Source organism: Ceratosolen solmsi, unplaced genomic scaffold (assembly GCF_000503995.2).
Source record: "Ceratosolen solmsi marchali unplaced genomic scaffold, CerSol_1.0 scaffold58, whole genome shotgun sequence".
NCBI lineage: Eukaryota > Metazoa > Arthropoda > Insecta > Hymenoptera > Agaonidae > Ceratosolen > Ceratosolen solmsi.
The window spans coordinates 1,340,771-1,354,825 of NW_011948447.1; the positions used below are offsets into that span (position 1 = coordinate 1,340,771).

At 26.4% G+C, this 14,055-nt stretch overlaps 1 protein-coding gene across 1 annotated transcript in view; it reads left to right on the forward strand.

The window, feature by feature from the left end:
- The window catches only part of LOC105366319 (titin), an 18,428-nt gene extending 8,482 nt beyond the window's left edge, over positions 1–9,946 (forward strand). Inside the window, exons 6-13 of the mRNA XM_011504725.1 lie at positions 2,423–2,572; positions 3,197–3,558; positions 4,325–4,332; positions 6,500–6,850; positions 7,720–7,778; positions 8,177–8,343; positions 9,581–9,743; positions 9,845–9,946. Coding sequence (XP_011503027.1) covers positions 2,423–2,572; positions 3,197–3,558; positions 4,325–4,332; positions 6,500–6,850; positions 7,720–7,778; positions 8,177–8,343; positions 9,581–9,743; positions 9,845–9,901 — 1,317 coding nt within the window. The 3' untranslated portion in view covers positions 9,902–9,946. The remainder of the gene's footprint in view (positions 1–2,422; positions 2,573–3,196; positions 3,559–4,324; positions 4,333–6,499; positions 6,851–7,719; positions 7,779–8,176; positions 8,344–9,580; positions 9,744–9,844) is intronic.
- Positions 9,947–14,055: the final 4,109 nt, after the last annotated feature.

The window sequence follows — 14,055 nt, forward strand, 5'->3', positions numbered from 1 at the left end:
CACCCGCTCTTCGGGTTCCCAGGACCCGACAGATCCTCTACCAAAGGGGCAGGTACGCGCGCCGCTGCCTCGAGCGCATTCTCGAGTCCCTATGCCCAAGCGTGCATCCGAATCCCAAGCCTCGGCTGCAACGTCGTGGCTACTACTTTGAGAAGATCGTCGCGGAAGTACGTTGTGGCGTCGTTGGGGCGAGCGGAAGCCCCTCTGAGGCTGACAGCCTTCTCCGACTCCTCGTACTCGCCTCCCTAATCCAGAGCATTAGCGAGGCCTATGACGCGGAGATTCTACACAGGGGCTCCAGCCGACGCAACTCGCGGCGTGCATCCTGCCGAGCCTCGGTCGAGCACCAAAAATTCCCCGAGGACTCAAGCGGCTTTCAGAGCAGATGTGCCGAGGGCAAGCGGCGGCTCTCAGTCATGTCTCTGCAAGTTGCCGATAAACTTGGTAGCGCCATGCGGACGGACCTCGTTAGGGGCGTCGCCTACGCGCTTCTACCCTGCGCCTCGGCTCTAGCCTTTCTTGTCTACAACTACGCGAAGCGCTATAACGAGATCGAGGAGTGAAAGCCCCAGGCCCCTTTCTACCTAACGCTGCTCTTATTCGTGCTTCGTTTCGTCTGATCAAAGGAGTACAATTGGAAGAACGAGAGGGCGAACATGAAAGTGAGGGATACTGATCTGATCTGCTCCGAAATGAATTTTTAACGAGCATCGAGCAATCTTATTGCTCATTGAAATATAAAAGCTTTAACAGAATTCATCAATGATAATTATAAAAATCGATTACCGATGAGAATCGACGACGTTTGCGAAGGCAATAATGGCGAGATCTCGTTAAGAGTAGAACTAGTTGTCGCTATACATTACACGCAAATACCATAGGCACTCATTCATTGAATGATCTATTGGTTAACAGGTATAAATCGATCATCTATAACGAGAATATTCTTCAATTATTCATGTATATCTTTGTAAAATAAACAATGCATACATAAATATACGTTAATACACAGGTACATATGTACACACACGCGTACATAAACGTTAACTCACCCATAAATACCATTATAAATATAAAAATAAATATTAATATAAATATAAATATAAGACAGCTAACTTATTTGATAATCAAATAAATTTGCTTTCTTGCATTTCATCATTGCCATGTAAATTTGATTCATTCTTAAAATTATTCAACTCTCTTTCAATTATGTTTAAAAACAGAGTATCTATCCTTATGAATATTTAGAATGAAATAATTATGATAAAGTTAAGTACCAATATGCTGATTTACGAGTTACCTATTTCGTAACAATTTTTTCTCATCAATTAATAAATTAGTTGAACGAACGAATTGCTTTGTAAGTATATAGTAAACTATTATTCAGTAAAGATATTGTACTCATTAAAAGAATAGTCTTGTTCAATTTTACATAGCGTGAACTAGAGATGTTCTTATTTTTATTTTCATTTCAAATTAATTTATTATTTATTGATATATAATTTACAATATCAATATAAGAATTATAATATATACAATATAATATGCAATATAAGAAAAATAATGCATCTGATTTATATTGCATTATTTTAAAAATTAAAAAAAGAACAATTCAAATTCATCATATTAGTTAATTTTAGCAAATCTATTGATTGATTAAATCATTCACTGTATTAAATAATTTACTTTGCTTTACATCAACTATAAATTATTATTAAACATACATTCAAAAATGTTGAAACATTTGCAAAACTCGAGCAGGATTGCACGAGGAAACATTATTATTATTACATATTTTGCATGATATTTCGTCTATTAATTAGATTTAGTATGTTATTTATTAAAAACTATACATAAAAGCAAATTGGTTTCATATTATTTGACTACACGATTATGCGTATGTCAAACTTTTAAGAATCGTATTAGGTAAAAATTCTTATGAAATTGTCGATGAGCCTTATCCTATCCTATTCATTTTATATAAAATACTGTTGACTTTTCAAAGATATCATATTTTACAAATAATCGAAAATTCTAACATACAGCATTGAACAAGATATATATATATATATATATATATATATATAACATTAAATGATATAAAAAAACTTAGTCACTTTATGATGGTTTAATAAATAAAATTTGTCATTGCTATGAGTATACACGAATAATTATCAATAAAATTATATTTTTTCATAAATTAATTAAAGTTAAAACAATCTTCATTATATAAATTATATAAATTATATTGTATAGACCTTATTACTTAATGTAAATATTTTATGAAAATCTTTGTACTTTTGTTTACTTTCCTTTGCTCATTAATAATGCTTACTAAACCCTCGTATCTTGATCTTCATCTGTTTCGCCATTTAACAAATCTAACTTTAGCTTTCTTGTCTTTCTTCACAAAATCATGTAGAAAACATTATCGGATTCACCAGCACCTGTTATCGAAGTTCAAGATTTTTCAAATGATTCACGCCGACAAATAGAGACTGAAATTATCAAAACTGAAGAATCGACAGAAGTTTTTGAAGAATACAAACAAGAGCAACAAGATAAGATAACGGTGAGAAATATAATCAATTTATTTTTCAATAAAAAAAATATAACATTTTAAAAATCATTTGAATTATCTATATAAAATTAAAAACTGAGTCTAAATAAATAATCTTTATTAAGAATATTAAATATAATCTTTTTAAATGTTAGAATATTTTTCGACAATAGTATTACTGAATAATTATGAAAAAAATTATATTTCAAATAAAAAATACAAATTATTTGTATACCGAAAATGATAAGATTTCAAAATAGTAAATTATAAATATTCTAATTTAATTTATAAACTGAATTTTGAAACAAAATATCCAATATGTATACTTTTTAGAAAAAATTTATTTGTTTTTAAAAAATGATTCATATATTTTATTTGAAATATGTTGATATTTATTCAAGATTTATATAAATATTAATAACAAATAAACAATCATACGATTACTTAAAAATAAAATTACAAATGAATAATTCTTTTCAGTCTTTTATCAATTAATTCTAAACATGAACATTTTTTCAAATTGTAAAATTCCTAATCGATCCACTCACTATAAACTTTAAAATAAGATTGCTATACCATTTGCACTACTCCACTAAGGCATACAAGAGTTTAAGGTTTGACTTTGTATTAATTCAGGAACAGCAGGATACTCAATACGGTTCAAAAGATCAGTTGCCCGAGTTAGTGAACTCGTCAATGGAGATAAGCGAAGAAGGCTCAGTGAGCATGGACGAAAACAAAATCAAAGAGCTAGTGACGACAGAAGTTAACCTCGAGCGTCAGCTTGAAAGTGTTCAGAGTCAATTGCTAGCCCTAAAGCAGTTACCTAGTGAAATCGAAAAACACCTGACGATCGTTTCCGAGCAACTACATAAGATCTTGGAGCTCAGTAGTGTGGAAAAGACAGGGGTCGAGGAGCCGGCCAAGGGTGAGCGCAAACCGAGGGTCGCGGGTGACCGAGGACTCATGGGGAAGGCCAGAGTCGGTCGGAACCCCTAGCTGGCCCTTCACCATATGAAATACCAAAGTGCTGTTGATTCTAGCTGTTTCTTTGCGATATCCACTTATATGTTATTTTGTCGCGCCTCAGAACCCCTGTTTTGTGATTTATGAAAGAAATAACTGTTATTAGTCACCTGGGGAAAACAAGTAGGGGCAGAGAGAGAGAGAGAGAGAGAGAGAGAGAGAGAAAAGTTTGATCCACATTAACTATCGACAAACTATCGATAAACATCCTATACAGTTAAACCTATACTTGTACTCTACAATATTATTCGTTCGATTGAATTCAATAAAATATAACATTTTTTGAACTTTAGATCATTACACTAATAATAAAGATAATAAAATAAATAAATAAAATAAATAAAAAATAATAAAGATTACATAAAATTTATAAAAATGCCTTAATTATTATTAATTATTTATTTATTTATTTATTTATGTTTTAAATACATAAATATAGTTAGTTAAAAAAAAAGAAACTAAATTTAATTAATTTTAATAATTTAAAAAAATATTAATTTAAAATTTTTACGATTGATTTACAACATTATTGTTTAATTATAATTTATATTTTAAAAAACAAATTTCTAGTTTATATTAAAATTCGATATTTATCTGTTTAAAAATACATATTTTTAAATTACTTTTTGTATAAAAGTATTTTTGTATAATTTCAATTAATATTCATATACTTAAATTTATTTTTTAGTTACCTTTGCATTACAAACAATATTAATTACAACCAATATAAATTAACAGTTATGAAGGTATATGCTACAACAACAATATTGATGCATTATAATTAAATAAAATTTTTAACATTTTTAGTAGTTTATTTAAATTTCAAATGAAACAATCAATAATGTGTGTACGCACGCCCCCGCGCGCCAACAACTGCGCGCGCCCACACATGCATACACATGCGCCCACGTGCAAATAACATATATATATATTAAAGATAAAGATAGCGTATAGTGCTGATAGTCTTGAAAATTATTTTTTTATTCTACTTATTCTAATTTATCGACACCATATTCAGTTACTTTTATATAAATTATATTTACAATATAATTAAAAAAAATTTCCTGAATATTTGATTTCCTAAAAACAGTAAAACTATATAATATAATATCAGTTAGTTACATAATTTCTATGCAAAAAATATAAAATATATTAGAATTGCCGATATTAATATTAACACATTAAAAATTAAATACTGTAGATCTAAATAATTATTTATAAATGTACAAAAAGTAACAAGATTTTTGGGGATATTTTATTTCCATAGTATATGTGTGTATTGTATAAATTAATTATTGGCTTGTTTAAAGCTTATTATTTTACTAAAAAATATTGTAATTAAGATTATATCTAAATTTAAATAAAAAAAAACTTAATAAAAACTCATGAATACTTTTTGAAGTTTAGAAAATAATACAAAATATTTTATAACTGAAATATTGTTTAGAATTTCAATATTTTATCAAATTATTTTGTCTTCATACAATTCATATCATAATACAAATAATTAATTTACATAATACAATACACATGTATATTATATATGTTATATTTAATTCATGCGTACTATTAAAAACAATTTAATTTGGAATTTTCATATTAAAAAGTTAAAATAAAGTATTTAATTTTCTATTTTAAAATAGTCACTTATGTTTAACTAACATATTAATATATTTTTAAATTAACACGATGATTATTTATTATAAAAAGGTTAGACTGCTGCATTCTTATTTTTACCTTACCTACTGTATTTGGCGTCCCTATAATTGAAATCAAATTATGTTCCAACTGACGTAAAAATGAATACGAAGTAGAAAAGTAATTATGAATAAATAGAATTTAACATTTTTCTGTTTAAAACAATCATATATAAAATTTAAGATATTCAATTGTAATTAAATAATTTAATAAAAAAAACTTTTGTTTAAATATTTATAATTCTAATAATTATTGATAATTTATCATTTTTTAATCAAATATAAATCATATTTTAATTTATTTAAGTTTTTTACACAAACCTTTATGACCAATTATATTTATAAATATTTAAATTAAGACATCCATTATAATATCTTATCATTTTAAATATCATTGATTTTATACATCCATATTCATTCAAAATATATTTTACTTAATTACTTAATTGTTTTGTTTCCTCTAACGTTTTATTAAATCAAAACATTTTAAGTGTAGAGTAACTGTTTTATCTAACCAATATAAAATAATGCAAAAATTTTAAATGAATGTATTTGTAATAATAATTGTAATTGTATATTAATGTCAAATTTTAAATAAAAACCAAAGAATAAATAAAAATTTGTTTTGTTCTGTTTATCCCTAACATAACTTTCATTTTTTATACGTAATATTTTTTTAACATTTAATTTGATTTACCATTGATAAAATCACTATTTCTTACGAAAATAGTTTAATGACACATAAATTGATAAAATATTATTTAATATTATTCAAGACTATAAATATAAATGTAATCACGATGAAACAAAAAAATTTTTTTAAGTTTTGATATATGCATTTTAAAAATCATTGTCTAAATATATGAATTCAAGCGAAATTTGTTAATGCATTCATAATATATATATATATGTATATATATGAGAATTTATTAAATTTTGAAGCATCATTTTATATTAGTATCTTTAATTTCAATGTCAAAATAAAAAAATATATTAAATTATATTTAGAATCTTAAAAGTTTACAACTTAATATGCTTATTTTAATTCTTAGTTTGATAATATAAAACCTTCTAAATATATTAAAATTTTCGTTACCACTACTACAATTTCATTAAAGAATTTAATGAAAGCATAACATTAAAGAAATTAAAAAAAAGATAATTGTCTAAGCACTGGTTTTGTAATTGCTTAGTAATATTTGACGTTTCTTTACAGCTTACGAGATAGATACAGAGAATTTCCACTATCAGGAAGAACAGGGGAGCCAACAATCAGAGGAAGTGACGCAGGCAAACGACGAGCAAAAGTTAGATGAACAACAGGAACAACTGTTCGAGGTGGAGGAGGATATAAAATCGGTAAGCTCAGAGTTGTTGAGCTACACACCAAACATTATTTCAACCGAAGATACCTGGACTGAGTCCAAGGAGCTTGAAATATCCGTCAAGAGTAACGAAGATGATGGAAAGAGAGTAAAGAAATATATAGTTTCTTATGAATCTAAAGTTCTCCAAGAGACACATGATACTCAGTGCTCACAAATACCCAGTCCAGCGCTATCGCACGGTGATTATTTAAAAAAATTCATTCAATTGAGCCTCATGTTTTTTATCTCAATGCGAAGTATATTGAAGACGGTAATTGCAGTATACAATGAAATGAGTTTTGAACAAAAGTATATAGTTTTTGAGTTACATTTTAACAAAGATCGATTCAATAAATACGATAATAAATATAAGATTTTTTAAATAAACATCTGAATTATGTACTTTGACTTCAGTCTATCAAATATAATGCGAAATACGGTTAATATTTTTAAATTTCAGTTTTTATTCTAAACATTCTATCCTATAATATAAACTTTACAAAATAAAACCTATATTCAAAAAGAATTGATGAAATTTTTAAAAATATAATTATTTTATAAAAATTTAAGACAATAAATTTATATATAATTTTTTTTAATTAATTAAAGATTATTTTTTTAATATAGTAAAGAGTGCACATTTTGCTTAGAAATATTATAAATTTCTAGAAATTGTAATTATTACTATTACTTTTCTTTATCAGATAACTCAAAATCTTTAGCTTGAATACAATAATAATGACTAACAACACAATATTAAAAATTACTATTATTTATCTAATTTTCTTAATTTTTTATATATTTACATATAATTAATGTGTTTTATGCAGATAATTGAATAATGTACAGTTAGATACAATCTAATAATTGTAATTTTTAAATATATATATATATATATATATATAATATTTTTAAATCTAATATTATCGCTATATTCTCCTTGCTATTGATATTGAATTGAAAGTCCATCATTATTAAATAAAGTTTAACTATGTGGAATAACTCTTTAAAAAGCAAAATCATTGTTACTAATCTGATCATTGCTTTAAAGAAATAAAATATATTTTAGGAAGCTTCGAGCCAAACCCAAAATTAACTTTACAAGAACAACTGGTGCAAGAGTTTAAGGTATAAAAATAAAAAATATAGGAATTTAGATAGTCTGTATCCCTATGTAGTCGAATTTTTTCTAATAACAAAATGATGTAATCCAACTTTAATTTAAATTAAATGACAAATTTCCTTCATTTTATTTGTTTTTCGATTCATTGCGGAGTGCTTTAAAAATTCACAAAGACATTTTTTCAAATATAGCTTTATAAGGATTATAATGATAAAGTCGAATTACATTCATTTATAAATAAATAATCTAATATCATAATTTTTAAGTTTTATAAAATGTAATTATATAAATACGTGTGTGTGTTGAATTTTCCTATTTCCTTACCAGTGTCCGCTCAAACGGGCAAACGCCCATAAAAAGCTCACTATTTACTTTCTAATTTCTTATAAATACAATTTCGCAGAACAGAAAGGGTAGAAAGCCAGTGCGCGAGCTCTGGCATCCCCAGGCTAAACAGCTCGAGCTAACATACGGGCGTAAATGGAGGTGTCCTAATGACTTCTTTAATGACGAAATGATCGCTGATGCTCTCTGCTCTCAGGCTGAAGTCATACGTGGTAGAGCACTGGGGTATAGCTATTTACTTTAATTATTGTATAACCCTACTTTTCTTTATCCATTCCCAAAATACCTCTAAGTATTCTCATTAATGAAAATCAATGAGTGAAAGACACTTTCGATTGCGTATATCAACTTATGATTAAAAATCTTCGTTATCTCGATAAATTGAGAAATTCAAATACGCGTATACTCTCAATTGACAATGTACAGATACAATGTTAGATATATTCTAATGAAATTTGTAAAATGTGAAATTTTAAATAAAAAATCTTTCTCAAGAAATTATTTATTCAAAGTTGCTCAATATTTTCTATATTGCTGTTTAAAATATAATTTTCTTCTCTGTTTAATGAAAATAAATGTTAAAAAAATTAAAATAACTGAATAATCCTGCTTATATAAGATTTGTATTTATTTTTTAGAATTTCAATGCGAAGGATGCTTCACTTAAAGAGCAATTATGATGTAAATGTATATTTTCTTACATTATATTATTAAATTACATTTTTTATAAGTTTATAAGTTTGTATATATATATTGTTTTTTAAATAGGAATAATTCAATCTTTCAAAAGTCAAATATGAGTCATTTGAATATATATGTGTGTGGGGGCGGTTGTTTGATATTTATTAATAATTTTACTGTAGTTAATTTTATTCTAAGCAGGCTATCTTCGATAATAAATAATTACAAACAAAATATTTTTCATTACTAACTGAAATAATTTAATAGACATTTCCAAAAAAAACTTTTATACTGATCAATAAATTTTATCTAAGTTGTACATGATTAGACTATTTTTAAATTAAATTTTACAAATATTTTATTTCAAATGTATAAGATTTGAATGACATTGTTTAATTTTAATTCTACATAATACAAAATTATGTTACAAAATTATTTTTTCATTAATTATTAATCATTATTTATTTTCAACTATATTATAATAGAGTCGTGTATTATACGTATTGTACAATCTTATTCAATTTTAAAATATTTTAAAGTCACTGTTTCTTATTTAAAATGAAGAGGATTGGAAGAAAATTTAAAGAGCCTTTTTTGTAATACAATAAAAAAGAAATAAATGAAATGATGAACCGTGCAAAAGACAATAAACATGCTTTTACATTTAGAGAAACATACAATGGAAGTGTGTTGCTAAAAAAAGAAACCGAACTCTCGACTAAGAAATTAAAAGTTTATATGCTAAACATCTGTTAAATTAGTATGCAATTACATTTTTCAGAGTGAACTTCAAAAAATTTGAAAAAACGGCCTTACCAAACTACGACCATCTGATGAATTCGAGCGTCTTTAAGATGATTCATAAAATGGAAGTCGAGCCAAAGAAAGGAATTCCTACGAGACCGCCAAAGGTTATAGCCGCCAAAGATATTATAGAGAGGGTGGTAAGTGTGTTTGTGATGTGAATAAAAAAGGCACATGTATGTATTAAATATAAACGACAAGGAGAACTACCTTCTAACACTTTCTTCAATTTTTCTTTTAGAGTACACCGGTCTGTTGCATGGTAGATGACAGAAGCATAAAAAGCGTGAGTCATTGATGTTAACGTCGACGATGATTTTAATATTAAAATAGTAAAATTACGATTAAACTGAAGAAATAATGGAGATGAGAAGGAAATACTGTGGAAGGGACATTATATACGAGAGATTTTTGTGGCAATGAAGTTTCATTTTGACAATTTAATTGTTTTTGTTCAATAATATATGATTCTATCATACTTGCACTTGCATTAAGATGAAAATGCATACGAACTATCATTATTGACTTATAACTTCTAGATATTTGTTTTCTTAGATTGTATTTATATCATAGATTCAAAAAAAAAATTGTGTAACTTATTTATTTAAAAAAATTTTCATAGTAAAATTTACATATTTTAATATCTAAAAGAAATTACGGAAGTATTATAAAAAGATTAAAAATTTTAAACTTGTTTTGGAAAATATAACAATAGTGTAAAATCATGCAGAATATATTTTATAAACTCCCTATAATAAATAATCATCAAAATAATGTATATTTTAGTTTGTGTTACAATGTATAAGATAATACATATATTGTTTATTATGTAATTATAGTTTAATCGAATAAGATACTTTATCGAGATTCAATCAATTTTCTTTATGTATAAAAATAATAATAAATATTATCTAACTCATTACTTATTGAATTAATTGCAATATTGTAAAATATTTTGTATGACGTTTTAATTTAATCTTGCAGAGGATATCATTAAATAGTTTATTTAAAATATTTTAAAAAATATTTGGAAGGGATGTGTACAAATGTTTAAATATCTAAATTTACAAAATTTTAATAATCTAAACACTCAACCAATTTTAATATAATCAAAAATGTATTTTTTATATTCTAGTATTTATCAAACATGAAATAGATTTTCTTAAGTCTTTTAAAACAATTTCCTATATATATATAAAATCAAAGCAATCTAATACATTAACCAATGACAAACTTATATATGTTTATTAGACTTATTTTTATAAACTATTGCATGGTATTCTACGATTTTCAAATAACTTTCGAAAATTTTAGCATAATTTATAAAATCAATAATTTTTTATAATTGCATTTGTATTTTGGGAGTTTATTTAGATATATATGAGGTTATACGGCCCATATCGCCATAATAAAGTATTGTCTTATGAATTTCTCATTCTCACCTCAAGGATGTTTTCTCTCTTATATTATTAAGTAAATTATGCAAATATTTCGAAAGTTAAACAATCATCTTATGCTCAATAGAAAATAAGGGAGGATAGAAGTAGAAAGACAGAGGATTGGAAGGTAGCTAAGAAAGAAAGCAAGAGAGTACCGTAGCGGTAGCGGCATCATAAAAATCATGATGCCATAGATTTCCGTTTATTTCTGTATCGTGCATTAATGCGAGTTTGTAATTTACACGTAAAACAAATTACTCGGGTAACAGCGGGTCAGCGTTAACGAGGAGTGCAAAGGATTTTCTGCTCTTCCGTTAACCAATTGACGCTAGAGATGGGTAGCCGGCGATAATACGATAGCATATAAGACCCATACGAGCGAAAGCCCATGAAAGTCTTGGGAATTAAAAGTTGCTACTACGATGTCTTTTCACTGCTTCGCGTCTTCTACTTCACTCTTGCTCTCGCTCTACTTATCAACCTTACCCCTCTTTGTGTGGGAATCGTTAAACGCCTGCTAAAAAAAAAAGAAAAAAGTTAAAACGTTCATTACATGAGGACGCGGAGATGTGCAGAATACCTTATGCGTCGGCATGAGCCGTGGTTTATCTTACCCATAGCTTTCAGATGCCCTTTTACTAGAAGCACTAACTTCCCACATTTTTATTATGCTCTTATTACTCTCTTTTTCTAAAAATCTCTCATCTCCCTTATTCCTCCTACCCTCGCTCACAAATAGAATGGTTAACTCTTATCTTTATAAACCGGAACGCTATAAGATGTGCTACGAGAGCTTCTTTATCTGATAACATTGTAAGCTACAATGTTATTAACACAAAGGTGTAAAAGTAGAACAGAAAATTTTCTTTTTCAGTGTAAAATATGTCATTTCAATCATAATAAATAAAATAAATAAATATAATAAATCTTTATAAATTGATGGTGTAATGTATAATTACCATTCTTTATTTGAAGACGCTGTTATTTTTCCAATTCAAAAATTTTAAAATACTTGCTCACATTATTAATATTCGATATCTGGGTTTATTTAATATTATACTTTTAGTTACTTTTTTCTATTATGCACAATAATTATAATTTTAAAATCCTAAGATTCATTACATTTTTTAATTTTGATTCATTTTTAAAGCTGACAATGTTAGCTTTGAAATTCTGTTTGAAATTAATTGAAATTATTTAAAGGGCCAGAATTTTTAATATTGTAAGTATTGTAACTTTAATATTATTCTTATATATATATATATATACTACATATTGAAGTGCATATTTACTTATAAAATATAATAATATATAGTATGCCTAATGTATTAGCGTGTGACTTAATATCTACTTATAATATCTACTAAATATAATTAAAATTTTTAATATAAAGAATTGAATAAATAATGAAGGGTTTAATAAATATTTTACACATAAATACACATGATTCCAATAATAATAGAAATGTACACAACGTATTTGCAATTAGCTCATTAAATCATCGATATAAATACGATTCATATACTTAGTTATGATTAAATTGTTTATAATATAATTATATTGTGATAACTCTACAAATAAAAAAATTTAAACAATATTAAATTATTAAAAACTAGTATATATTAAATTTAAATTATTTTAAATGCCAAAAAACATATCGTAGAATTTAAAAATGATTTATTTATTACTAACTTTTCAACCGGTTTATATTTTACATTTAAAACATTTCTGATTTAAAACTTCAAATAAAATAGTGGCATCTAAAAAGACAATTCGATCAAAACGAATTGTCTATGTTCGAAAAACTATGATTTAATACAGATCCTGGAATTTGCCATTTTACATTTTTCATTCAATGTATGATATCGTTTTTATCACAAGTTTTAAGTTCATTTTTTTATAATAAATGATATTAAAATTGTACAATATGTAAAATTATAAAAGAAGTTTTTCAATTTTTTTACTAATAATTTACACATGTTACAAACAATTTTACTTTCAATTCAAAATAAATATTTATTAAAGGGAAATGAAATTTATATTATTAAAAAAAAATTTAAGCATATAATATGCTATTTACTTGCATTTGGTTTTGTAATATACATATAATATATAAATAAAAATTTATTAATTTTTTTTTATTTTATTATTATTTCTATTATTTCCAAGTACATTTACGTTATAGACTATATTACAAAAGTATCTCTATCTCAGTTTCTACTTAATATTGATGTTATAAAGTGGAAAGTTATAATACATGATTATTTTATTTTATTTTCTAATAGATTTATAATAGTTATATAATAGATGTTCAATCTTTACACTAATCTGTACGTTAAATGGTTATTAAAAGTTAGCCTTGCAAAAGATTTTCAGCAATAAATAGAATATACATCCTAATATAAGCTACAATTCTATTTTATTAGTGAAGTATTTCGTCAATCATTATTATATTTTGATTTAATCTATAGAGATTTTTTCAACTTCAACCAGGTATATATACTATATACGTATAAAGCACGCATTGAAATAAACAATAATCAAAATTGAATATATATATATATATATATATATACATATATATTACATTATATTAGAGTTTTGGACTTCCAGAAACAATTATTTAATCAATAGCGGAGTCTCTTCTTTCCTTTCTATTTTTCATAAGATTTGCAGAATAAACAAAATTATCATTGCAATAAGCTTAACAGTCAAAGAGCATCAGGACTCACAGACTCCTTTTCTCTTTATCCCTCTTTTTTTTCTCTGACTCAGTCCCTCTTGGTTATTAGAAACTGCAAGGAACGAGGCACGCCGTAGCTTGGCAGGGAGGGGAGGTCTAATTTACGACGTCGGGGACCCGAACCCCAACATAGATACCGGGCCCGAACGCACATATACGCGTACTCCCTTTATTAACGCCCGAAGTCTGAGTCACGTTCGGGCCTCCCTCGTCCCGAGGTGCGTGATGCCGGGCCCGCTAGCAATTTACGTATGGTTTCATCGTATACGG